The sequence below is a fragment of the Grammomys surdaster genome, unplaced genomic scaffold, assembly GCF_004785775.1.
Source record: "Grammomys surdaster isolate TR1022 unplaced genomic scaffold, NIH_TR_1.0 251, whole genome shotgun sequence".
Taxonomy (NCBI): domain Eukaryota; kingdom Metazoa; phylum Chordata; class Mammalia; order Rodentia; family Muridae; genus Grammomys; species Grammomys surdaster.
Genome location: NW_021604692.1, coordinates 807,506 through 834,977, shown reverse-complemented (window position 1 = coordinate 834,977; position 27,472 = coordinate 807,506). Strand labels below are relative to the sequence as shown.

The 27,472-nt window shown below is 42.3% G+C and overlaps 1 protein-coding gene across 2 annotated transcripts; it reads right to left on the bottom strand.

Annotated features, from left to right (window-relative positions):
- Positions 1-416: 416 nt before the first annotated feature.
- Nsfl1c (NSFL1 cofactor) lies at positions 417-26,110 on the bottom strand. 2 transcript variants are annotated; one of them, XM_028774930.1, is made up of 10 exons: positions 25,887-26,110; positions 23,563-23,660; positions 10,613-10,687; positions 8,854-8,859; positions 8,121-8,286; positions 7,344-7,436; positions 6,163-6,272; positions 5,227-5,364; positions 1,667-1,831; positions 417-815 (listed from the first exon to the last, which is right to left on the bottom strand). In XM_028774930.1, the coding sequence occupies exons 1-10, from the start codon at positions 25,989-25,991 to the stop codon at positions 653-655; spliced, it is 1,119 nt and encodes a 372-aa protein (XP_028630763.1). In that variant the 5' UTR covers positions 25,992-26,110; the 3' UTR covers positions 417-652. The 2 variants fall into 2 exon arrangements, with proteins under 2 accessions (XP_028630763.1, XP_028630764.1); XM_028774931.1 differs by lacking the exon at positions 8,854-8,859.
- Between the last annotated feature and the right edge of the window lie 1,362 nt (positions 26,111-27,472).

Below are 27,472 nucleotides of genomic sequence, written 5' to 3'. Positions count from 1 at the left end.
AGTGTAAAACAGAACTTGTGTCCAAAAGCTACACTCTAATTACACGTGCCCAAATAAAATTTGCTTCTTGTAGGACTCTTGCAACCACTACCACTATGGTTAAAGGCACTCAAAATACATAGACACTCATCCCCATGTGTGAATCTGCTGCTAGCATTAGTGACATTTTCTGCTTTTTTCCAAGACAAATATACCCTAACTGAACCCACTAAGGTGGTCATGTGCCACATTCTAGGAGGAATCCTCCACACGACCACCTGCAGCAGGAGGAACACACCAGGAGATGAGTATGTATACCACAGTGACTTTTATGCACAGGATGAAAACAAAGTCCCCTTACCAGGCCCCAAGATAAGACTTTTCTAGCAATCAATTACAGCTCAACTGGGAATTTCTATATAACAAAATTGGTAGTATTTCTTCAAATTTTTGTGTTTTTTATTTATTTTTTCTTTAAAGTCCATTGATCATCACAAAAACCCGGGAAATACAACTAAAGAGAAAACAAATGTCCAACTGAAGTCTAGAATCCAGAGCTACAGATGAGACGTGGCACTGGAAGGGCTAGGTGTGTACAGGGGGCGGGAGGTAATCCCCATGGGCATGGCCTCAGTCGTGGGAGACACAGGGAGGTGAGGCAGCAGCTGGGCGGTTATGTTAACCGCTGCACGATGACAGCGTTGAGAAGGTTGGCTTCCTTCAGGGTTTGGTTCTCATCGGCCAGCTCTTTGTTAGGGAAGGTAGTCATAAGGACAAAACTGGTGGCAGCCATGGCTGGCCGGGCATCCACGATGAAAAGCCGGATGTCGCTGATCCTGGAGGAATAGGGTAAGTGGGAGGTAATGAGTAGGGCCCTTTGCTGTTGCCCCCAACCCTGGCCTTTGAGAAGAGGAATACATCTGAAGGCTCCTTGTCATCATGCCTGCTTCCCTGTGTCCCTTCTCTACAAAGCAGCCAAAGTTGTCACCTGGAAGCACATCAGTCTCATTTCCTCCCCTGCCTAATTCTGGAAACAGAATTCTTCCTTATACCCTACCAACAGAAGTTTCTTTCTGCCACTATGTAGCAGTGGCTCATGAGAGCCTGGACATACAAGATGCAGCCTAGATCCCTCACCCACACTCTGTACAAGCTGTCACTTGGGTAGGGTTAACCAGTGAGGTGAAGCTAAAGCAGTAACTAGTTGGTAAGATGGCCCACAACCCTCTCAGAGGGAAGCACCAACATTAGGAACAATTGGTCAGCACTCAAAGATTGCCAAACTACTCAGTGGCCCACATCTGAGTTCTGGCTTAGCTGGTCCACCATGGACATCCTCTTTGAAAGGAGCTGCCAAGTATCTTCACTGGTAATAGGCCCCTAGCACCTCTCCTGCTAGTCTCTTCATTCCATGGTGCCTTAGTTTCCCTAAGTTTAAAATCACAGAGACACTTCCTTTGAATAAGGAACCCGGTGGCTTAATCCTAATGATGAGGAATGAGACCTACAGACTTGAACAGACCCAGCTACTTGTACTTTCATTATCCCAACCCACTGCCTCCTCCAGGGAAGGCATGGATTGCCTGATTGTGTCCATGAGGGAGAACACTGCCTGCTTCCCACAGATCTATGCTAGACTCTCGGACTAGACACTGCTGGCAAAGGGTAGTCCAGATAGACCAGGTACCTGTGGCTGTGGTTAAATTTCTGCACTAGCCTTCCGCCATCTGCAAGCCGGATTTGGATGTTCGTGGTAGGTTCTGCCTCATTGATTAAGATGGACGAGCTAGCTTTGGCTTCATTTTCTGCTTGCTGGGCTGGAGAGCTAGTGTTTAATACTTGGGGGGCCGTGCTGAGGAGAAAAAGAGTACATCAGGGCAGTGTAGAAACAAGGTCCTCACAGAGGCATAAGGCAGAAATCTTTGGGTTCTCACTGAGCAACTGCTATGTGCCCAAACCTGTATCTAATACTGTTGTCCAGAATTTACCTCAAACTGCAAGCAACAATTACTCAGGTCAGGGTGCTCAACCTAGGTGCCGTATGTGACAAAGTCTAGAAAGAGGACAGCTTGTAGTTGTAGAGATGAGACTGTTGTGAGGTGTAGAACAGATTAGGATGGCTCGGTTTCAGTGATGTGGCTGGAGGATGCATTCCAAATATGTGACCAAGGCAGCCTTGGCAAAACTGCAAGTGACTGGTAGTGTGATGTTCTTCAGGCAGACACCCTCTAGTACAGTGGTTCTTAACCTTTAATGCTGCAACCCTTTAATATAGTACCTCATGCTGGAGTGACCCCAAACCGTAAAGTTATTTTTGTTACTACTTTATAACTGTAATTTTGCTAGTTACGAATTGTAAAATATCTGTATTTTCCAATGACCTTAGGTGACTGCTGTGCATGGACTGTTTGTGACCTCCCACCCCTACATACAAAGGGGTCACAATCCACAGACTGAGAACTGCTGCTCTACTATGAACTCACAAGTGCATTTATTTCATATGTGCCAACTCTGGTAATAGTGAAGTAAGGATTCCTAAAGGTCAGCTAGGGGCCTGGTAGTGTACAGGATAGTCACACAATGAACAGGATGGAGCATCTGCCAGTTCTCTGTGCTCACATCTTAAGAAGGACATGGACCAGGATCCAAATTTACCCATTAGCTGTGTGTGGCCTTGGGCAAACCAAGTTACATTTAAACAAAACAAAACAAAACAAAACAAAACAAAACAAAACAAAAAAAAAAAAAGAGACAGATCTTACTATGAAGCTCATGTTGGGCTAGAACTCACTATGTAGTCTGGGCTGCCCTAGGGCACATTGCAACTTTCTGCCATAGCCTCCATAGTGGTGGGATTATAAGCATATACTACCATACCCAACTTTCAGTCCAAGAAATGGATTTTCTTTTCTGTGAAGAGATAGGGGCTGAGAGAATTAAAAGTGGAGCCAAAAGACTACCAACCACACTCCTGTATGTGAGGAGCTGCTTTTATGTCAGATTCCTGGCCTGTAAGACCCAAGTCTGGGACAGTGGCAAGCATCATGCTACCTGTCTCTTACAGAGGTCCTGAGTTCAATTCCCTGCAATTACATAGTGGCTTATTTTCATCTATGAGATCTGGTGCCCTCTTCTGGCCTGCAGGTATACATGTAGGCAGAATACTGAATGCATAAGAAATAAATCTTAAGGAAAAAAATAATCCTTTCTCAGGCCTGGAAGATAGTATAGTTTATAGTACCAGTTCACGGCTTGCTTGTGCTACAAGTCAGACCTAGCTTTAAAAACTAAAACAAGACCTTGAAAAGAACTTGGGGTTGGAGATGGGAAGTCATGCTTTTGCTCTTCTTCCCAATGTAGCCATATTGAATAAATATTTTTGTGTTCCATTATTAAAAAGAAATTGAAGAAACTGAGGCACAGTGAGCTAAAGTTGTCAAGCACTGATGATCTGAGGTGGAGGACACAGGGAATAATCCTAGCCATCTGGGTCTAGCATGTGCTCTTAAAACAGGGTTAGGCCTTGGAGTTACAGATACAGGCAGAAGTGGGGAACCTGACCCCAAGACTCACTTTCCTCAATTAAACAAAACAACACTAGACTTGATGTGGTTGAGAGAGAGAGAACAAGAATGACAGAAGATGAAGCTGGGTAGGTAAGTAGGGTTGGAATTGGGAGAGGGAAAGTGAATACAGTCAAAATACACTGGATGAAATTCTCAAAGACTTAAAAATTGTTTAAGGAAAAAAAAGAGTAAACAGCCAAGCATGGTATCTTATGACTCAGGAGTTTATAGTGAGACCCGATCTCAAACAAACAGACACTTCCTAGAAAAATTGAGAAAGTAGCTCAAAAGACACATTGCACTTGGCATATACTAGAGGCACAAAACTTGCTCAAAGTTATCTAGGATGTCTATAGTGTTGACAGTAAGAACAGAGACTAGAAGAAGCCTAGTCTGGCACTGGTCAGTACTTAGGCCCTAGCGAAAAGCCTGACTCTCCAAGCTACGGCTCTTATATGTAGACAGGGGACCAAAGTAGGGTTAAAGTCACAAAGTATGGGAATGCTTAACACAGCACACAGCAGAAAACATGTACATGCTATTTTTCTTAAAGGTTGTCAGAATTTTAAACCAAAATCATTTAAGAGATGTTAGGTCTAGTCATGAGTTCTAAATGCTCTTTCAGAAAAGATAGGAGAGAAAGGCAAACACTCTGACACTGAGCTTCATGATTAGTTAAGACCAACATGCTTGGAGAACATCAGTTCCAAACCACTTCACATAGCCTTCTGCCTAGTTCTTCTGAGAACTGCTTCCACCTAAGCTCTCCACAAGAGCTGGCCACCTAGACAACAGTAATGGGATTTCACCCACGGGCAGGAAAGGCAAGCTTTAACCTCTATAACCAGAGGCTTTTCTTTGCTGTCTCCCTGAAAATGCAATGGAACTGAAGCCTCTTTCATGCTCGTCGCCTTCACAATGGAATGAACTAGTGCTAAGGTAGTTTCTTCAACAATCCCCAATACTAGAACCCCAAATCTCAGGTTTGTTTTATATTTGAGATATACCTGAAAAAAGATTTTAGCTCCTAATTATTTTGGATGACAAAAAGATAATGAACCTAGGTGTGATAGGTGGTACATGCTTCTAACTCTAGCACTTTGAGGCAGGAGGATACTGAGACAGAGGCTAGCTGTGGGCAACAGAATCCCAGTCTTGACTGGGCTACACACTAAAAAAAAAACCTTATCTCCAAAGGAATAGAAGGCCCTCCCAGGGCTATGATGTCCTCGGGCTACGCTCCTGGGGGGCCGAGCTGGATAGGAAGTTGCAAGTTTCTTAATCCCAGCATGCCTTTTCTAGGCTCACAGCATCCAGGAGATGACAGCTTCTCCAACACTCAGGATTCTGAGTCAAAGCAACAGCTATGCTGTTCACACCAGGCAGTTCTATATGCACTGGCTCCTTTATTCCTCCCAACCACAATCCCGAGGGGAAGGACTCTTATCAATCCTACTTTACAGCTGAAGACACTGAGGCTGTGTAGTCTAAGGTCACAAAGCTGTAAAGGAAAGACAAGCAGAGACTTAACTCAGGTCTGCAGACTCCAGAACCCAAACTTTCCTTACTCTCCCTCCTCCAAAACAAAACTCAACTACTCTGCAAACAATACAGAAGTCCTCATAGTGAGAACACAGGATTGGCTAGTGGGACTGATGGTCCAACTGACATTGCTTCTCACCTGCCCAGTTTCTGGCCCTCGCCAGTGAAGGCTTTGAAAGCTCCCTTGGGCTTCACGAAGTCCTCGTCCCGATGATCCTCCATATCCAAGTTCACCTGCCCACCGTGAGCTAACCGCCGAAGCTCTGCAGGAACCTCCCTAAGGAAAAAGGCAATGTTGGGGTTTATTGTGAGAAGGGTGGAAACACTGGTTAAGTTGTTACTGTCAACTTGATACCCTCTGTAGTTATCTGGGAAGAGAACCTCAATTGAAGAACTGCTTTCCCCAGATTGGCCTGTGGCCATATCTCTAAGAGTTTGTATTCACTGACAAGTGACGCAGGAAGGCAGTCCACTGAGGACTACACAATGTCTAGGCAGGTGAATCTAGCTATGTAAGAAAGCCAGCAGAGCAGGAGTCAGTGAGCAAACTAATAAGCAGCTTGTTACAAACCCCGTTCTCTTTTAGTTGCTTTCAGTTATATGTTTAATCATAGCAACAGAAAGCAAACTAAAACACTGCACGAGGTAAGATCAAACCTCTCAATCCCTTCTCCTTCCATTTTGTCTCTTTATCTCTCCCTTTCCCTTTTCCTGAGGGCTTTCTTGAGGAGATAAACTGGGGAGAAGCAGAGGGAAATGAACCCCCAAAGCCACCACAGCATTTTTAACCCCAACGGCCTGAGAGGATAGAGACTGGTCATGGTGTAGTCACCAGGGTTTGGTTATGGAAGTGCTACTTGTCTGTCTCCACCTTCTCAGTCACAGTACAGCCTATTTATTTGGCTACTTAGTTATGCCTCAGGGAAAAAGGCAAAAAATGGCCAAACTTTTTTGGAGTGATCTGTGAATCTTTATGTCAATTGTGCTAAATCTGTTTTAATAACTTTACTTTTCTTCCTTTCCCACCCGAAAGCTCATTCATTAGAGTGAGACTAACATGACCTTTTCTGCTTACCCTCTACGGATAGACTCCAGAAACTGGGCATTGGATGGGTCTTGGTAGCTTCTAAGGTCACCATTGTCTAGGCTGAATCCAGTTTTCCAGAGCTTTAGCACTACATGAACCTGTGACAACAGGAGGTAATAAGCAGTTAGTTACAATGACAGGAACCTAGAAAATGCAACTGAACCTACAAATGAGGTTTTCACTATTTCATGTTACTACAAAAACCATTAACAGTCAGACAGATACGCACATGACAGGGGTATCAACCAAGTACGTAAGCACCAGCCTAAACTAGAAACATGCTATGACGCAGGTTAGGAGATGATTCAATTCCGGAAAGCCATGGCTCCCTATTTTGTAGTTATTAACTCATGACAGTAGCTCCCAACTGTTCTTGTTCCTGAAGATCTAAGCCCCTCTTCTGGCCTCTGTACTCATGTGCATATCCCCTACCCCCTTCATATATATTAAAAAAAAAAGAAAGAAATTTCTAGAAGATATATGCAATTTGTCAACTTCCTGTACATACTCACAGAAAAAAAGTTTGAAAGGCTAAGAACTAATGCACTGGTGGCTGCTGCTACAAGTCTATAAAGTTTTACTGTCTTCCTGCTTGACTTTATTTGGGAATAAAACTGATTTAAAATAAAATAAAATGAATGTCATGAATAAAAATGATTTAAAATGTACATCACAGAAATAAATGAACACAAAGGTAGGCCAAAGTATTTTGTAGCATAATGTTAAGATTTAAAAAAAAAACTCAAAATTATATAGTATCATTTAATAGAGGATATGTGTATGTGTGTGTGTGAATGTATGTGGAAGATAAAGAAAACTCAAACAAAACGAAACAAAACCAACCAAATTCATCCATATTCCAGGTCTTCTTAGGCATTTTCAAGGAGGTTCTTCAACTATCCCCAAAATACCAGAGAACCTCCCCTCCCACCACACACTGCCCCCTGTATAAAGAACATTGAAGAAACCATTCTGTGTCCATCTTCTTCCTCACCCCTTGCCCTGGCCCTCTGCCCACCAAATGAAAGCTCTCTCATTTTTATGTAAGTCCCTGTTGAGACCACAGCAGGCTTGTCTTTTAGACGCTGCTCATTCATACATGTAACTATTCCCTTTTGAAATGGGCACAATGAACAGTCCACAAGCGTCTCTGAGGAAGGCACACTCACATCCTGGCCTGAATGCCGCCTCCTTTCTCCTGCCACATAGGCAGACTCTTCCTCTGGTGCTGCTCCAAGGCGGTAGCCCCCTCCTGCAAATGGCTATAAAGGACAAGTTCGTAAACACTTGGTAGTGGAATTACTCAGGTACAAAGACATATATAGGCTAAGGCAGAAAGGCAACATTCTGACTGAGCTTGTTAACTATGAATAGCAAACAGGGGCAGGATAAGAGGTGAAAGCTGGAATACCCAGCTAAAGGGGACAGCTACCACTCTCAGTATAAACTCAGTAATAATGGCTATGCAGGAATATGGGTATAGGACAGCAACAATGACTTTTTGATTTTCCCAAGGACAGAAATCTTTACATAAAAACCGACAATAAATCTGGGCTTGATGGAGCACACCTTTAACCCCACCACTTGAGAAGCGGAGGCAGGCATCTCTGTGAGCTTGAGGCAAGCATGGTCTACAGAGAGAATTCCAAAGACAGATAAGGCTACATAGAAAAATCCTGTTTGGAAAAAAAAAATCAACCCCCTCCCAAAAAAAACCCTCCCCCCAAACCAGTAATGAGTTTAATTACAGTGAAATAAAGGAAAACACTAAGCCAGCCAAATTGGATAGGTATGTTTCTGAGCTCTGATCCAGCACACAGACCCTACACAGGAGAACAAGGAGCCAAGTGAAAAAAACAAAGAAACCAATCTCTGCTAGAGAGAAGCAGGCCTCCTTCTCCGCTGTGAAACTCAATTCCTTTGGCTACAACAGCACTTATGCTCACTCTCGGTTTACTGGTCTCTCCAGGGCTCTTGGTCACTCGTTCCACAGCTACAGCCCCATGCTCTTTGGCACCCTTAAACAGATCATCCACCAGCTCGTTGGGACTTTTCTTCCGGGGAGGGCCAACAATCTGCTGTCCACTTCTCTCTGAGCCCCCAGCATAAAATCTGTGTATAGAATGTCAAACACACCAAAAATGAACAGGAGATGTACCAGGTTCTGGGCACACTGAAGCAAAGGGTGCAATGTCTCTTGTCTTTAAGGAACTTATTGGCTAGCTAGGAAAACATGTAAGGGTACAGGCAGATATGATGCAGTGGGAGCAGCCATGAAGTCAGTAAGGGTGTCGGGGACAATGGTGGTGGTGGCATGGGGATGAGGAGACAGGGACAACAACCAAGGCTGCCAAGATATCTCCTGGAACCTCTTGAGAATGCGGTTATCAGGTAAAGATGAGGGAAGAACATTCCAGGCATGCACAGTAACACATTAATGCAGGAGAGTTTCAGCAGGAGCCATCCGTCTGGAAGCCCCTTTCCAGGAGGAGGCAGCTGCGGTCCTAGTCAGAAGCAGCTAACTCTAAGAGTTCTGGATTAATGTAGGTGGTGGAGTTAGTACGAACAGCTAGGATCCAGTCCTGGCTCTGCAACTGTATGACCTGAATAGTAAGCCAGTGCACTGCTTTGCACATTTTGTTGCTTTAAGATGAAAGAAGGATTACATGCCCTACCTACCTGCTCCTTAAGTCAGGGTCGAGGTTCGAATCAGCAGAGGTATGCAAAAGAGCAAGCAGAGCAATGTACATATGAGGCCGACTGACACCACACCAACAACTCCCCCAAGACTCGCTTCACCTGCCATTCTTATGATGTACACTGGGAGCCTCAGGAGATGCACTAGAAGCCAGGGAAGCTCCAATTTCAAAAATAAGCTTCAAGATACCTACATCAGGTATTCTAGTAGTCCAAGAACAGCTTGAGATTAAGTCAGTACTTTTATTAATCGGGATCTAAGAAGGCGTAGTCATGTAGCTGCTTCCTCATCAGTCTTAAATTAATTCAGCAATTTGTCTCTAAAAGGGACCAGTGGGAATTTGTAAAAATTAATCTTGGCTTGTAATTCTCACAATTTCCCTAGAACAAGAGGTACTGCTTAGGCCCTGGCTGAGAATGTTGTTTCAGGTCTAAAGTAGCCAAGGAAGCCAAAAAGCTGTGAGACAGTGGAAGGTCACAATGAGAGCTGTGACCAGGCTGGAAAGGTGGAGGTGGTATTCGGGAGCTAGGCAGTCACACATAGGGCTGTGATAGTGCTTTCTACTTGAGTATAAAACCTTAAAATTACCAACATCTTCAAGTCTCCAGTATATTTAAAAGCAAAGTTCTGAAGTAGTGTGAAGCACTACAAGAACATGTGACTTCTCAGATCTCCATGGGGAAGCCACTACAGTTCCACAATGGTTAGCTTCTCATCTCCCTGAGGAATGCTTGAAAGACCAAAGCAGACCCATGGAGAATAAACGCCTGAGAAATGAGGCTATAGTCAGCTTGTTCTTGTTCAATCCAGGTAAATACAGTTCTGTCTGGGCTGAAAAGTCTTAGTTGAGGGATCGTTAAGTCTTGGTTTAAGAACTGGGAGCCTGTGAATAACAGCCTTAAAAGTATTATATTCTTGACCTGGTATTTCTGTTAGAGGAATTACTATAAGAAAATAATTCAAAAGTGGCCTAAGATTAATATAAAAGGTGTTCACAGAATTGACATTTACAGTAGTATAGACACAGACACACCAAAACTATGGGATGTATGGGCTAGCAAAGTCACGGAAAACAGGAGTTTCAGTGTCAGCAGAGAAGTATCTAAGACCTTGCTTAATCCAACACAAGAAACTAATCCTCTTCACCATGTTATAATCAGAACAGGACTGCATAAAAACATAACAAAATATTAACGGTAATTATCAAAGAATAAACGCTACACTTTCACTCTATGAGTCTCATATTTTCTACAATGAAACAATAATTCTATTACAAGATCCCAAAAAGTAAAAAAAGCATGATTGTGTTGGGAGGATACATATTTATAACTCTATTTTTCTACTTATTGTGTAATTTATTTATATGGATAAAAAATAGCACAAACAGATACTTGGCTATTTCTGTGTTGTGGTATTATGGGTAACTTGGTAACTTTCTCATTCTTAGAAGTTTTGCTTCCCTCTTTATAATATTCTTCTAAAAATACCTCCTTGTAACAATTAGAAAGAGGAAAAAAAAAAAAAAAAGCCCCAGAACATGACAAAGTGGGGAGAGAGTGCAGCAGTAATGAGATGGGAATTATTGCTAAACTACACAGAGCAAACTGCTCTTAGGATATTATACCTCTATGCACAGCAGTGGTGGTTGACAATAGTGAACATGTGTCCCACGCCTTCTCCTAGGTGATTTAAACACCACTGTGTACTTCTGATAAATTGTGCTCCCTCTCAAAGCCTTACCTCTGTCCCTCTTCTTCCTCCTCCTCTTCATCTTGGTCATGAATGAGGTCTCTGAAGGATGTCACTCTATTATCACTGGAGACAGGAAGGGACAAAATGATTTCAGGAATAGTTAAGGAAAGGCGACACCTGTATCAACTAGGGAGGTGGACACTAGAGTGAGATGTTGTGGTCTGAAGACAACACAGACAAAAGACAGACCTACGTTTAGATAACAAAGGAGGTGGGATTTGCCTGTTAAAGTCACACAGGACTGAGAATAAATTAGCAAATGTTATTGTGAGGTAAAATGGAATCTAATTTAAGCTGTTCTGGAAATGGGGGAATGAGCTATTCACTATTTCTAAAGCAAGCTACAGAGGGCTGGAGAGTTGGCACCATGGTTAAGAGCACTTGATGCTCTTGCAGAGGACCAAGGTTTGATTCCCAGCACACAGTAGCTCACAACCATCTGTAACTCCAGTTCTGGGGAATCCAACATCCTCTTCTGACCTCTGTGGGCACCAGGCATGTACATGGTGCACATACATACATATAGGCAAAATACTCATACATACAAAATTAAAATTTTTTTACTACTGAATAGTTTTATTATGCAACTTTTAACATGTAAGGCATTGACTGTTGGATTTATAAAGGCAATTAGGCACTAGTCTTACAGATAAACAACTATCTACTATAACAATGCACAACGGGCTGTGGCAGTACCCATGACCTTATGAACACAGGAGAGAGTCTTTCTCTCCTGTCTTCTGTGAGGGAAAGAAAGACTTCCTACAAAAAGACACACTTGAACCATTACCAAGGAACCAGTGAACAGGCAACTGAATGGAAAAAGGATGGTGGAGATAGTGGGAAAGGGAACTAAAACAGCATTATGGAAACACATGTAAATGCAGAGACAAGAGACTAACACACTAGAGGAAGGTCAAGGAGTCCTGCAGAATGAATGTGAGGGAGGCAGCACTAGAAAGATCCCTGCTTGTTTCTACTGCAGGATAATTTTTTAAAAGTTTCTTTAGATCCTTTGTTTAGATTTAGATCCTCATGCCTCAGTCAGTCTCCCAGGTGCTCAGATTATAGGCATGAGACACCTCACCTAGCAAGTATTATTACTAATATTCAGGACAGCAGGGTTGGGCGAGTCCCACAGGGTGTAGCGGAGAGATTTGAGGGGTTAGTTCTGCAACTGTTTTCAACTGTCAATTTTTTCCCTTGTTTGAATCTATTCTCAGTAAACAAAGGTTTAAGGACCATGAGACATGCATTTCATTTATAAAGATAAAAAAAGGGTCCACTTTTATTTCTTGAGTAAAGCAGCTTTCCTACAATGTAGAATGGGAAGGGGCAATTCAGGTTCATGATACCAGGCAGAGAGGGAACAGCTGTTTGCTATGTCTTAAAGATTTGTTTCAGGGGAGTAAGCAGAGAACAAGGGAAGTCTGAGGTTTCATCTGTTGGAAACAAGAAGACAAAGCCACAGCAAATACAGTTCCTGCTTGAGTTAACTGGGAGTAACCTCCAGGTATTCCTGGAGGGCCACATGACAGAATAAAGGATTTCAGTAATAACATCTACACCAATGCCTACAGTGGCAACTTCCACTCACTTCCAGTATTCAGTTCTCTGAATAAATGAGAGGCTAGGACTGAGAATCCTTTGGAAAATTTTCCTACTGTTTTGTTGTTAAACAGATTCATAAAAAAAATACCTGCTTGAGCAAATAACATTCTCCATATGGGATTTACCTTTCTCCCAAATGTATGTAGGGAAATCCAGTAGTGTAGCAGGATATTCCCCCCCCACACACACACACACATTTTAAAATAAAGCTCAGTAATTTGGGAGGAGCTAATGTGGGAGGAGTGAAGACAGAGAAGGAGAGGAAGAGGAGGAGGTAGGAGGGAGAGGACAGATGTAACAGTCATGGAGAACTACGGATGCATCAAGAACGGTAATGGGTAACAAATTTTATCTAAGGTTAGATATTGGGTAACAACTCTATGTGGGCATCTTGTTAATTGAACCATTTCCAAATATATAAACATTGGATAATCTTTAAGCATAATAGTCTTCATTCTACCAGGTAACTCGGGCATAGTGGGTATTCTGGGGTTTAGCCAAGTTTTGTGAAGACAGCATGGTAGATTGGCAGAGCCATTTCCCACACTGGCATCTTGTAGGTGCTAGGGCTGATGTTTCTGGCTAGCTGAAACTGCGGTCTCTCGGGTCTAGTTGTGGCAGAGGTGGCCTCTGGCTGCTTCCAGCTGTGGTGTGCTTGGCTCTAGCCGCGAACATGACGGCCTGAGCTAATACACTTAGATAGTTGGTCGGCCAGTGCTGTGGCATTTTAAAATATTAACATCAACACAGTAGCACCTGACATACTCAGTGTGGGTGCAGATGGTTCCCATGCCAATTCCACTCTGCACTTGGGATCTTAGACATGTATGGAGAGCTTTTGGGGCTGCTTGACAGGAATCTGACATTGGCCAAGGACAAGGAAATGGGTTTTAGGCAGGAATCTGACATTGGGCCATGACAAAGAAGTAAGTTCAGGCAGGAATCTAAGTCTTAGGCTAGAACAAAGAAGTAGGTTTCAGGTATGAATATGACTGTGGGCTAGGACAGGGAAGTAGGGTCAGATATTTTTGTCATCCTGATGAGCCCTTAGAAACAGTGATCATGAGACTTTGTTTATTGCCTTGTTTGTTCCTTGACTATTTGCAGCTATTGTATTGCTGGTTCCCCAACCTAGAACTGACCTAAAATACTTGCATGTAATTAAAATGGTTTAAAAGAAAATTGGAAAAAAATAAGATCGCCTCAGCCTTCAGCCTCAGAACTGGCTGGGGTCATGCTACATTGTTGTCTAATTGTCTCTTTTCTTTTTAATCCTTACTCCTGTGCTAGAGAACCTGTTGACTGACTGGACTGGCTTGGTCAGATGGTAGGAGCTCCAGTAAGTGGGATACAGTGAAGGACACTGTGGGAATTGGAAGTGTGCGCAAAGGACAGTAAAGAAGATTTGGGCCAGCTGTAAGTAAACCTTGTAGAAGGACAAGGTAATGGTAAGATGTGTTTTGTGTATGTGTTTACTGTTATGCTAAAATCTAGAGAAGTGAAGTTAATTCTCATAGATATTTTTAGTCTTTGGACCCTGACTCGAGATAGTTTACACCCTAGACATGGGTTTCAGAAAAGCAGTCCTCCCCAACAATCTGGGGATGCTTTAGAGAAAGAGAAGGAAAATGAACGTAAGCTGTCTCAGAGCTCTCCTAGGAACAGGTGGAGGTCAGGAGACGTCCTGCCTCCTCTCTGGCTCCTACTGGAGGAATGTTTAGTTTTGGAACCCTTACGTAGGATATCTGGGTCCCTTTTGTGGGACATCTAGTCATCTCCCTCTCTGTCTATTGTCTGTCCTTGGTGCACCAGTCTGTCCATGTCTGTCAGTTTATGTCTATGTTTTTGTTTCGTTGCTTAAATGTTTTTCTGTGTTTCATGTTCAAAAGAAAAAATTGGTTGAAACTTTATCTGCTGGTTGTTCACCCCTTGATTTAGTTTTAACTCATTTGAAAAAAAAAAAGAAAGAAAAAAAAGAAAGGAGAGGAAAGGAAAGAAAGAAAAAGTAAAATGCGGTTTCAATTGGCCTAAGGAGCCCTGCACCTGTGGTTAGGAGTCTAGCACAGCTGGAGAAGCCCTGCCATGATCTCATTGTCTGTAAAAGCCGCTCTTAAATGGGCCAGCAGTTTTTTGGCTTCTATGGTAAGGAGCTGACGGTTGTTTCTCCTAGAAAAATCTGTGACTATGATTATTGGGTTCACCAGGTGACAAGGTGCTCTTCCCTTGAAATTACAGCTAGAAAAAGTAAGAATTTTGTCCAGTTTAAATAAGTAATGTGTGCAGCCACTTCATTTTTGTCTCTGACTGGTTTTAAAAGTATAAATATGTTCTGCATGTCTTGGTTATAGATTGTTGGCTTATAAGTTATTGGATATGATTAAAAATTTGTAACATTGGTAACAGAAAGTTGGTTTAAAACTGGTGACTCAGGGTTGGAGTCATTCTAAACAGCAACACGTGGCATGAGCCGACCCAGGGAAACAGGTCTCTAAAGACACGTCTAAACTAGGTAACATATTATGTGTTATAAAGACTTATAAAAGGTTTAGGGCAGTGTCTCTTTGAAGTATTAAAGCCTGCACTGTCTTTCGTTCATGTGCAGGAATTGGCAGCCAAACTTTGTAGCATGGGAGTAATTCAGCTGGTGTTTTTAGAGACTGGATTGTTCCTTGGAGGTTGAGTTTTGCTTTCTAAAGTTATGGTTGTGCTCTGGTGTTACAAGGGAAACTCGAAGACTGTGGTTGAATTACCAGTGTTCAAGTGGCTGCAATTTGCAGTTAGATCACAGGTTTGGGATTTTAACTCACACATATTTGTAATTAAGAAAAAAATCAGGCAGGTGGAGATTGTTGCATGCTTTGTGAAGGGTTGATGAGGCTATGGAACTTGTGGAAGCATTGTAGCCTCACTTGCCTACTCTAGCTGCCATTCCAAGAAATGCATATAGAATTATTATAGATTTGGGTAGACTGTTTTTATACTGTTCCTTTACATTCTGGTGACGGTGGGAGGTTTGCATTTAGCTAGTTTGCTTGTAATTCTGGAGAATCCATGAAGTGATGTCACTGGAAAGTTTTGCCTCAAGAAGTAGCTAATAGTCTTACATTATGTAAGAAATTATGTTGCTGTTTTGGTACAAGAAGTTAGGAGTTTGAATCTTTCAGTGTATATTATTATATGGATATTTTATTAGCTGATCCCTCCAAAGGAGTTTTACTACAAGCCTTTGCTCTCATACGATGAGCTTTAAAATTTTGGGGAGTGCTTGTTGCTCCAGAAAAGACTCAAAGGCAGTATCTTTTTTAATATTTGGGACCTCAGTTATATCCTAAACAGACTGTGGCACAGAAGATTCCAATAAGAAAAGTTAGGACTGGAGAGATGGCTCAGCAGTTAAAAGCACTGACTGCTGTTTTGGAGGTCCTGAGTTCAATTCCCAGCAACCACATGGTGGCTCACAACTATCTGTTATGGGATCTAGTGCCCTCTTCTGGCTTGCAGGTGTACATGCAAAAAGAGATAGTTTGCTTTTAATGATTTTCAAAAGTTGTTAGGAGATATTAATTGGCTAAGACCTCATCTTAAGCTTACTACAGGAGACTTAAACCTCTGTTTGATAACCTCAAGGGAGATACTAATCCCTTGACAATTAACTGATAGCTTTGCAGAAAGTAGAGGAAGCCATTAGTCAACGACAGATACATTATACAGACTAGTCGATTGTTGGCTGTTTGCATTATTGCTACTCATGTGCCCACAGAAGTTCTTTGGCAAAAGGGACCATTAAAGTGATTCATCTTTCTTCATCTCCAAGTAAAGTTTTAACACCCTATTATGAAGCTGTAGCTTTGTTAATACAGAATTGTAGAATAGAATCAAGAAAATATTTTGAGAAAGAACTTGATGAAATATTTATTCCTTATTCCAAACAGCAGTTAAATTGGTTATTGCAGAATACTGATATTTGGCCTATTGCATGTGCAAACTTTTCAGGCAAAATTGATAATCATTAGCCAAAAGACAAGATGTTACAGTTTTCCTCTATGCATGCTTTTGTATTTCCTATGAATTTACGCACGCAGCCCATAGAAAATGCGCTTACTGTATTTACAGATGGCTTATCTAATGGGAAGGCAGCATGTGTGACTGGATCACATGTTCATTCTCTTGAGTTTCCTCCCATTTCAGCACAAGTTATTGAACTACATGCTGTAGCCACTGTTTTTGAAATGTTGAAAATATCAAGCTTTTAATTTGTATACTGATAGCCAACATATAGCTTTTGGTTTACAATTGCTTGAAATTGTTCCTTTTTTTTTTAAGATATTGCTTATTCTCATTTTGCAATTATTTATGCAAATACAACTTAATGTAAGAGAACATACTGTTCCTTAACTTTGTAGGACATTTAAGAGCTCATATTGGACTGCCCAAACCCCTTAGTGAGGGCAATGCCACAGCTGATTTGTACACCAGGAAGGTTATAGGCCTTACACAGGAACAGTTAGCTAAACAATCTCATTCTTTACACCATCAAAATAGTAATAGCTTGAGACAACATTTTAGTATTTCTAGAGAATGTGCATGTCAAATTGTAAAGACTTGTCCTGAATGTCCTCAATTTCTTCCTGTACCACATAATGGAGTTAATCCTCGAGGATTCATACCTAATAAATTATGGCAAATGGATGTTACTCATATTTCTGACTTTGGAAAATTAAAATATGTACTTGTGACTATTGACACCTTTTCAGGCTTTCTAGTTGCAACTGCTTTAACAGGAGAAGCAACTAAAAATGTAATTAGTCATTGCCTACATTGTTTTTCTATGCTGGCTGTTCCAAATCAGATTAAACAAATAATGGTACTGGCTATTACAGTCAAGCATTTGAGATGTTTTGTCAACAATTTAATATTACCCATATTACTGGGATTCCTTTTAATCAAGGACAAGGTATTAACAAATAGGTATTGTGGAACTTTCAAACAATATCTTCATGAAATAGAAAAGGGTAAGTTATATCCCCATACACGACTAATTTATTTAGATCATGTTATTATATTTTAAAATTTTAAAATTTGGATGCCAAGGAACTGAGTGTCTATGGCATCCTACAACTAGGCATACTTATGCATAGGTGAAACAGAAGGATCCACTTACAGGCATATGCCATGATCCAGATTAGGTATTTAATATAGGGAAGAGGGGATGTTTGTGTTTTTTCCCACAGGATGCTTAAGGAGCATGCTGGCTGCCAGAATGATTGGTGAGACATGATGATGCTTGGACCAAGAATGATGCTGACCTGTGTGCTTGCTGAGTGCCCTGACAATAGTGACTGGGAAGCTGTATTGGATACATGTTCCTGACCCACCTTTGCTTGCCTATATCCCAGATTAGATAAGCTGCCTTCCTTCAAGCTTTTAGACCTTGTGGAACAGAGAATCAAAAAGAGAAGTTATAACGACTCTTCTACTTCCTTTAATGTGACCAGTTATTCTGACTCATTCATGGACTGGCTTAGAAATCAACCCAATACTGGAAATGACAGTCTTCATTTGGAAGGCTGGTTCTGGACATTTTCAGAGACATTTGGAAGTTAGCTGCAGTTCTCTATGATGTTAGTAATAGATAAAGTTGAAGCAGGATCTGGATTTCAAACAAGTGTTAGTGTATGTGTTAAGGCTCTTTTAATTGTCATGTTAAAATTACTTTCGTTTCTTCTATAGTATCCAATGTAAGTTGTATTGATTGTACACTTTCTAATTGTGTTAGTGTGTTGAAATCTGGCATGGCTGGTATGGTGGCTATCAAATAGTTTTTGTCTTATTGCCTGTGAGTACTACAGAACCTTGGTATTCTGAAAAAAGCTCGCAAGTACTGGAAGAAGTGGGTCAGGCTTTAAGCAGAAGCAAGAGGGTAGTAGGCTTGATTACTGTTGGCATAGCAGCTTTGATTACGTTAATTGTTAGCACCACTGCTTCTGCAATTGCTTTGATACAAGAAGTTAAGACAGCTACATTCGTTAATCACCTAGCAAAAAATGTTACTAATGTTCTGAGTATTCAAGAGGATTTAGACAGTCGTTTGGAACAACAGATTGATGCTCTTTATGATACTATTCAAAATATTGGAGAGGAGGTTCAGGGTTTAAATGTAAGGAGCCATCTCGAGTGCCATGCCAAATACCAATAGATTTGTGTTACTTCTAAAATTTACAATGACCGCCACTATAATTGGGCAAAGGTTCAGAGACACTTGCAGGGTATTTGGCATAATTCTAACACCTTTTTGGATGTTCTAGCTTTGCACACTGAGATTATGAATTTAAAGAAAGCTGCTCCACTGAGCTTTGATCCAGCAGATACTGCTGATAAAATTATTCATGGCCTGATGTCAGTATTTCCATCTTGATCAAGCTTTAAGAATGGCATATATAGCTTGATCATGCTAGCCCTTTTTTTTGTCCTAGGAATACTTTTATTCCTGCACATCATGTTAAAGCTTGTCTTTAACAACATCATCATGTTGGCAGCCAAAGTACATGGCTTGAAACTTAAAATGGACCCCTAAATTTAACAGGCTGGCAAGCCAAGGATGGGCAACCTTCTGCAGTGCCTTACCAACCTAAGACAGAAGCACATTGCTTTTGATAATACATATTCGATGATGGGTAAGGGTGGGGGGAGTGCTCTTGTCAGAATGACCTAAGACAGGCTCAGTCTTGTTAAATAAATAAAGGGGGGGGGGGAATGTGGAGAGCTTTTGGAGCTGCTTGACAAGAATCTGACATTGGCCAAGGACAAGGAAATGGGTTTTAGGCAGGAATCTGACATTGGGCCATGACAAAGAAGTAAGTTCAGGCAGGAATCTAAGTCTTAGGCTAGAACAAAGAAGTAGGTTTCAGGTATGAATATGACTGTGGGCTAGGACAGGGAAGTAGGGTCAGATATTTTTGTCATCCTGATGAGCCCTTAGAAACAGTGATCATGAGACTTTGTTTATTGCCTTGTTTGTTCCTTGACTATTTGCAGCTATTGTATTGCTGGTTCCTCAACCTAGAACTGACCTAAAATACTTGCCTGTAATTAAAATGGTTTAAAAGAAAATTGGAAAAAAATAAGATCGCCTCAGCCTTCAGCCTCAGAACTGGCTGGGGTCATGCTACATTGTTGTCTAATTGTCTCTTTTCTTTTTAATCCTTACTCCTGTGCTAGAGAACCTGTTGACTGACTGGACTGGCTTGGTCAGACATGCTACTTAATTCCCTAATCCTCTGCTTTCTCATCATGTAAATGGATATATAGCTAATACCACCCTTTTAGGCCTTCTGGGCACTGGTGGCATGCAGATATATGTAGAGACCTTTGCATGCTGTGGTGCACTTAGGAACTACTTTTCGGAAGTAATTCTAAAGTTTGGTTGCTAGATCTGAAGCACCAAGAAGAGCTCCTGAAGTCAATCTGTGAATCTTCAACACCACCTTAAATCTCTGGGCTTGGAACTCTGGAAGTGGTGTTCTGCACAGTCCCTGCTGAGGAGGGGAAGGAACCTCAAGTTTGAGGACAACTGCTCTCAGGTAATGCTTTAGAGAGTCACCTTATGTCCCCAATATGCGGGGGGGGGGGGGGATATTCTAATGTCACAGGATTCTAATGTCAGAATCCTGTGTTTGATGGTCTTCATTTGGAGGCATTAAACTATCTCCTAGGGTACCTGGTATCCTAAAGTAGCACAGAAGTCCCTTATATTTTCTGCTTTAAAGCTGGCCATCTTGGTTCTGTGGCAGCACCTTTCTGTGACCATGGAAATGCTTCATCTATGTGCCAAGCCAGGAAGGGACAAGACATCATTTTGGCCATTCAGCGAGTATAGTTAGGCCGAAGCATGGTGGTACATACCTATAATCTCAGTATTTAGAGAAGGATAACAAACTATTTTATGTGTAGCCAGGCTGGGCTACATGTAAAGATCCTGTCTGGAATAATAAATGCAGTGATTGCTAGTAGTAATCTATTGAACAATGTAGCTTTAGGGAAGGAGATAATGCAGGTCCTGAAACTTTAACAAGTATAGATTCTGGGAGGTAAAAGAGACTAAAAAAATACAAACTGTTGTCTGTTGTTTATTTCAGCGAAGTGCTGGACAGGAAGGCAGCATGTGGTAGCTCTGACTTTAGAGACACACCAGGCAGCAGGTGTGACTCAGCTTTCTAAGATACCACATCTTGATCTGAGAATGGTGAGTACATCCCCTACTTCCAAAGTGGCCTAAGGGTATGCGAGAACGCAGGTGAGGCTATCTGGCTTCAACAGACAGTTAGTATAACAAGAACTCTCCCAATTCTCACTTGATTAATATGAAAAGTTACATTGTCAGGAAAATGGTTCAAGACAACATGAGAGATGTTATTAATACATGGACATGGCTAAAGTAAACAGATTTAGAGTTGCAACGGAGTTCTGAGGAATAGGGCTATGTGTGCTGCTCAGCAGAGGAGCAGGGATGAAGGCAAACATGGGTGTGTGGTGTGCACTGGGACTGAAAGGCAGAAAGCAAGACAACCAATACAGCAATTTAGAGGACACCAACAAAGACAGAACCACACATATTGCAGAGATGGGTCAACAAAGGAATTAGTTAGGTTGGAACAAAGGATAAGGAAAGGAAAGGGGTTAAGATGAGAAAGGCAGGTTCAGGAAAAACTTTGGAGGACTTCTTAGCATCCATGAGAAGTAGCATGCTGTGCAGAGAACTGAGATTCAGGAAGCAGAATAGCTCTGATTTTTTACCCTCCATTTGCTGGCTTGTGTGTCTGAATCTATACAAGGGGGACAGTACAGTACTCACCTCACAAGGTAGATGACAACTAAAAACAAATGTATATAAAGGCTTAACTCATGGGCTGGCACTAAGTGCTCAATAATGATAATGATTTATATTGCGCTTAGACTTCCTCCCATAGTAAGTTATGCAAAATAACTTATTATGTTCTTATGGGAATTTAATATACTGTCTTGCCAGAAGATACCTGCCAAAGAATAGTTAAACCTGTACCTACAGTAATTTTGAGCTAAAGACATTCTACTATCCCTTTCTACAGACTCCTCCTGGAAGCTCCAGTGCTCCACACTAAATGCCCCATTCTAGAATCTACGAAGAGCTTAGTGACTGTTCTCACTTGGTATCAGAGACAACTTGAAAGGATGACAAGTGAACAGGGGTCAGAAAGCAGCAGGCTAAGTGTTCTGTAACAGCTAGGTCAATGGCTGGAGAGCAGCTGTTCCCCTGACTACCACCAAATCCCTTTGGGGTGCTAGTACAGTTTAGTTTCTTCTGAGAAAATTCAGTCAGCATTTTTCTCCTAAACAAAGACATAACAAACCACACCACTCCCTTTCCTTCCTTCATTTTTTTTTTTCTTCTTTACTGAAGCCCCCAATCAAATCTAGGGCTTAACCAAAACAGTAAGATAAGGCCAAGAGGCCTGAACTCCTTCCTGTTCAGCCTTATAGTCCTTTCATGTTTAATGCTAATGTTAAGCTGTAGTTCCTTGTTGCTTTACTTTTATTGTAAAACACACAAAAACACAGAGATTTCTATCTCTCACAGACACAGACACACACACACACACAAACACATGTCTGCCTGTTGTGGAATTAGTGTCAGTAATAGCAGGCAACATATTATGTTCTAAATACTATGTAAAGTTGGCTTTGTTTTCCTTTTTCTTTTTCTTTTTTTTTGGAGACGGGTGGCAGAGATCTACCTGGTTTTGCCTATAGAGTGCTGGGATTAAAGGAAGTGTGCTCTGAGGTCTGGCTTTTTGTTTGGTTTTGAGTCAAGGTCTCTTTACATATTTGGGGTTGTCTTATGTAGGCTGGCCTTGAACTCACCTCCTTTTCCAAGTGCTAGGGTTAAAAGTATGTGCCACCATGCCTGGCTTGCATTAATTCATTGACTCTGCTAAGTGGCAGACACTACTACAATTTCCATTTGACAGTGACAAAAACAAAGGAACTGAGATAAACACCCTGTTTCAAGTCCTGAATTTCTGAGCTGGGGCTCGGAACCTGGGCAGTTAGTCTCCCTGGCCCTACACTAATAAACCCTTGATGCGCTAAGGGTTATTCTGGACTGTGGGAGAAGAGAGGAGGGAACAAATGACTAGCGTTAGAGGCTACATTTCAATTCCTCCTCCCTAGGACTTCTGACATGTTGATAACCCAAAGTGAGGTTGGATCAAAGAGTTGGATCACAAATTAGCCACTTTGGCCAGCAGCCCATACACTTACAACTCACTTCTCAGGCAATAACATTACAATATTTCATCAGTACCTCACTACAAATAATTGAAAGATCACTTTCCTATGACCTCCCTTCTGTGGAAACTGGAGGCAGGGAAAGACATGTGGGACCAATGAGATTTGGTGTCAGTGTTTCTCAAAGGGAGGAAATGTAGTTTAAAGCTCAGAGCCCCTCTGAGAGAATTCACCACTTCACAGTAGAGAGACATTCTTTGGCATTCTGGTGTTGAATTCAAACCCAGCAAAAATTTCTGACATAACATACACTAGAGTAAGTGCAATTATACTAAAAGTACTAAAAGTGCCTGAACTCCCAGACATTTCTGTGGAAAGAATCCCTAACTGCATCTGGGAAGACCAACATTCTCCTCATGAGCAGATCACAGCAGCGACTGGCGACTGAAGCCAAAGGTCTAGGAAAGGTGGCATAACACAAATGTTAGTTAACTTCCCTTGTCAACTTCAGAAGACATAATTTATTTCCATGATCATCTTAATAGTGTGACAGGCATTCCTAAAGTCATTAACCTTGTCTATACTACGGCACTTCTAAAGGAATGAAAACTTCCAGAGAAAAGGCAGTCATTCTTCAAAGTTCATAAACACAGTCCTTAAAGATCTTAAGTAGGGGCTAGAGAGATGGCTTGGTGGTTAGGAGCATTGAATGTTCTCCCAGAAACCCCAGTTCAAGTCTCAGCACCCACATGGTGGCCCATAACCATCTATTAACTCCAGTTTCAGGAAACCCAATGCCTTCTTCTGGACCCCACAATGCATATGCATGCATATATATATGTAGGCAGAATACACACTCATATTAAAAACAAAAATAAGCAAACAACAACAACAAAAAATCAAACCATCAAAAAGCTTATTAAGTTGACTCTTGAGTCCCTCAGTTCTTTTTAGTAGATCCTCAAACCTCTTGGTTCATAACCTGGACCTGAACATTCTGTCAAGTCAGAAAGGAAAGTCCCTTTTCTGGAAATATTCATGTAGTAACTGAAGTTGGTCCTTACCTAGGAGCTGTGCCTCTGGACACTGAACTTGGGGTTGCCTGTGAAATGGTCACAATGTCTTCATCCCCTCCATCCTCATAAAAGCTTGCAAGTGCAATCTAAAACAGAGAGAGAGAGAGAGAGAGAGAGAGAACTTTGGGATCCTCCAGTCTTTCATCTGACACATATCTGACAATGGAACAAAAACATGAAGACAAAACCCACACTTAAAAAAATTCCTATACCTGGAACCAAAGATGATTAGATGGAAAGGCAGTAGACATATTAGCCTGGAAGTGGAGGTGGGGATATACTGCCTCAGGGGGAAATCCACCCACTAAGGGGAACAAAGATACTAAATAAGATTAATATCGAAAACATAAAATAAAACCACCAACTATTTATTATTTGTGTATCAGGTTGTCTGTACATTATATGTTAATTCATTTAATCCACTCAGAATTTCATAATTGGTATTATTGTTGTCTCACTTTATAGCTGGCACAGAAAGACTGCAAAATGAAGACAGTTCTGGAGGTAAGAAGTGGGGTCAGGTTCAACCCAGGAAGCATGCGCAGACTCTTAACTCCTATGTTCTAAGAGGCAGAAGTGACACCGTAATAGGGACAGGTGCTACCTTTCCTCTCTTTGTGAAGCCCAGTTTCCTGTTTGAAATGGGGATGCTGTTCCACCAAACCTATAACATCGAAGGAGATAATCACTAAAACTAATACAGTCACCTTAGCTTTACACATATGGAAGTCTTTTATACATGAGTCCTTTGGTCATTTGTGACTGTCACCAACTCAACGAGAAGGCACTTATTTATCACACATTCTCCCTACAGAGAGATAAGACAGAACGATGAGGACCCACAGAGATGAAGGAGGCACCTCCTGTCCACAAGGGAACCAACTGTCTAGGAGGGCATGAGCTGTCATGGGACAGTCAGTCTAAAGCTACTCTTCACCTAGTATAACCAGCCTCTGGAAAGTCAGGCACCATCTTACGAGTTGTACTAAATGACATTTAAGAGAACCTCCAGTCTAGTCCTTGGCACTCGTAGCCAAGTTACCACACAGGTAAAAGCCTCAGTTCAGATGATCTATTGGGACGGAAGCTTTTCTCTTATGTATTTCTGTTCAGCTCAGAGGCTTCATGGTGCCTTTAAGAGCATCTGATCTCTTTTTGTTTGTTATGTTTTTGAAAGCGGAACTATTTACTCATGGAACTATGTAGACCAGGCTGGTCTCAAACTCGAGATCTTCTGCCTCCAGAGTGCTAAGAGTTAAAGGAGTAAAAATCCCTACTGCCTGGGAAGCCATTTAAATGCTATAGTCAGCAGACACGGTTACATCAGAAAGCTCACATAGTGAGCACATTCGGTGTCCCTTTGAGGATCCAATTCCTCATCTAGAAAATAGGGTTAGTTTTTACCTGTTTAATTAGTAGTTAGTGAGTTCTTCAGCAAGTTACTTATCCTCCAAAGTCTCTGCTGCAAAATGTGAGACATGTAAATGAGACATTTTGTAATGCTAAACAGTGCCTCGCTTGTAGTCGGTACTCAAGAAATATTAGTCATCATCATCTACCTAAGATGTGGGTTGGCCAAGGACATTTATGCAATCAGTTCTTTCTAACATTAATTACTGTATGTTTCTGAGCACTAAGAGATGGGCGTTGCTCTAGGGATCAGAAGTGTGCAACATTTCACGGCTGCTGGAGCTTGTCTTTTAAATTAATTACTTAATGACTATTTACCACATGCCAGTCAGTGAACAAGGCAGTAAGTCCTAAGAAATTCTCATTTTATAGGTAAGTGAGCTACGAAATGTGAAAAGACCCCAAACTTGCGCTACAATCCCACAGGTAGTTTCTCGCAGCAATTAGGCAAGACTGTGGTGTGGGCTGATTCCCTGCAGGATTCCCCCCAACCAATACCGCACAGTTGCGGAAACAGAACTGGACGGCCACCGCGACCTCAGTGGGGCTCCATCTGGAAGCCGGTCCCTCGAATCCACCCGGCCACCCGCAGGCACTCGCCGCGGCAGCCACGCCCCCAGGCGACTCCTCCACGCGGACTGCGGCAGCGCCTAAAGACTCCCCAACGCTGCGGGCCCGCAGGGAAACTGAGGCCCTGCAGAGCAGGCCGGGGCCCGCTCGCGTCCATTAACTTCCAAGCTAGGCCGGCGATGCGTGGCAAGCGACCCCAGAGACCATGAGGCCTGGGCCAGGGCCCAGCTCCGCAGGGATGACTGTGCGCTTCGGCGGCGTAAGGATCACAGAGCCGACTCTGCGATCCGCATTCCCCAGCCCGCCCGAAGCCGCCCGCCTCGAGGCGCTACCTGCAGGTCCCAGCCAGCTGACTCCAGGAAGAAACGGGCTCGGTCCTCCTCAGCGCCCGTCACCGCCACGAACTCCCTCAACGCGTCCTGCCGCTCCGCCGCCATCTTTGCCCCGTGCACTTCCCAAACCGCTCCGGCGGACACTGCAACAGCCCAACCCCAGGTCTGCGTTCCGCCCGCCGTTCTACCTAGTCCAGCGGCTGGGCCCCTGCCCGTAGGCTCCGCCCAATGCAGTGCCACAGAAAAAGCCCTCCGTGTGGGAAACCCAGCCGCCTCGCGCTCTCTGGTGGCCGCTATGCGAACCACACTTTGAAGTAGAAGGTCGATAGAAGTGAGTAGGGAGGGGCTGGTTTTCCCACAGGATGAAGGATTTCTTTTCTTTCTTCTTCTCTTCTCTTCTCTTCTCTTCTCTTCTCTTCTCTTCTCTTCTCTTCTCTTCTCTTCTCTTCTCTTCTCTTCTCTTCTCTTCTCTTCTCTTCTCTTCTCTTCTCTTCTCTTCTCTTCTCTTCCTTTCCTTTTCCTTTCCTTTTCCTTTCCTTTCCTTTTCCTTTCCTTTCTTTTCTTTTCTTCTTTCCTTCTGTCCTTCTTTTCTTTCTTTCTCTCTTTCTCTCTTTCTCTCTTTCTCTCTTTCTCTCTTTCTCTCTTTCTTTCTTTCTTTCTTTCTTTCTTTCTTTCTTTTTTTGGTTTTTTGAGACAGGGTTTCTCTGTGTAGCCCTGGCTATCCTGGATCTCACTCTGTAGACGAGGCTGGCCTCGAACTCAGAAATCTACCTGCCTCTGCCTCCCAAGTGCTGGGATTAAAGGCGTGCACCACCACTGCCCGGCTAGATGAAGGATTTCTGAAGAAGTCAGATCCCGTAAATTACTCAGTCTCATCCCTTTATTTCGTTAATTATTTATTTGCTCATTAATTTCCTTCTTGCAGCATTACCTGAGAGTTGTCTGTGGTTTGATGCTCTTCCAAGGGCAGTGGAAATAACAGAGATAAAACAAAATATCCTGTCTTCTTGTTGCTTATGTTCTTTGAACCTAACAATTCTAGCCAATGCTCACAACATCTCCATGGTTTCCTATCTTACACTAGTAGAAGTCTCAACCTGTCACTTTCCACAGCATCTAACAAATCACCATTGCATTGCCACTGGCAGGCTGGCCCAGGACAAGGAGACTTGTGTCCCCTACAGAGAAAGCTTAGAGCTCTCTCTCCAACAGTCCTGTCCCAACAAGCGAAAATGGGGACAAGTCAAGCTGGGAGTCTCCTAAATCCATCTATTTATCCCTTGTTGTCTGTTGCCCATCCTACACTCTGCTAAGTTGGATAACAGCAATTCCATCAGCTCAGAATGTATGGAGTATTCAGTGAGTTTCCCGTTAGCTGATTGTATGCTTTGGTTTTCTCCTCTTCTTGTACCTGACTCAGCAGCATCACTGTGCATGGCACCACTACTAATGAATGAATGAATGAGTGAGTGAATGAGTGAATGGATGGATGGAATAACACATGGATCAGACAATGAGCATCTCAGAGGGAGTGGTCTGTGCAAGAGCCACTCTCAGTCTTTTTGTTCATACTATGAGTCATACTA

Excerpts from the sequence above, each read along its gene's own strand:
- Nsfl1c (XM_028774930.1), bottom strand. The coding sequence starts at position 25,991 with ATGGCGGCGGAGCGGCAGGACGCGTTGAGGGAGTTCGTGGCGGTGACG. Across the intron at positions 7,437-8,120 it reads GAGAGACCAGTAAACCGAGA|CCATTTGCAGGAGGGGGCTA; the intron begins GTGAGCATAAGT and ends TGTCCTTTATAG. Across the intron at positions 1,832-5,226 it reads GAGGGCCAGAAACTGGGCAG|CACGGCCCCCCAAGTATTAA; the intron begins GTGAGAAGCAAT and ends TTTTCTCCTCAG.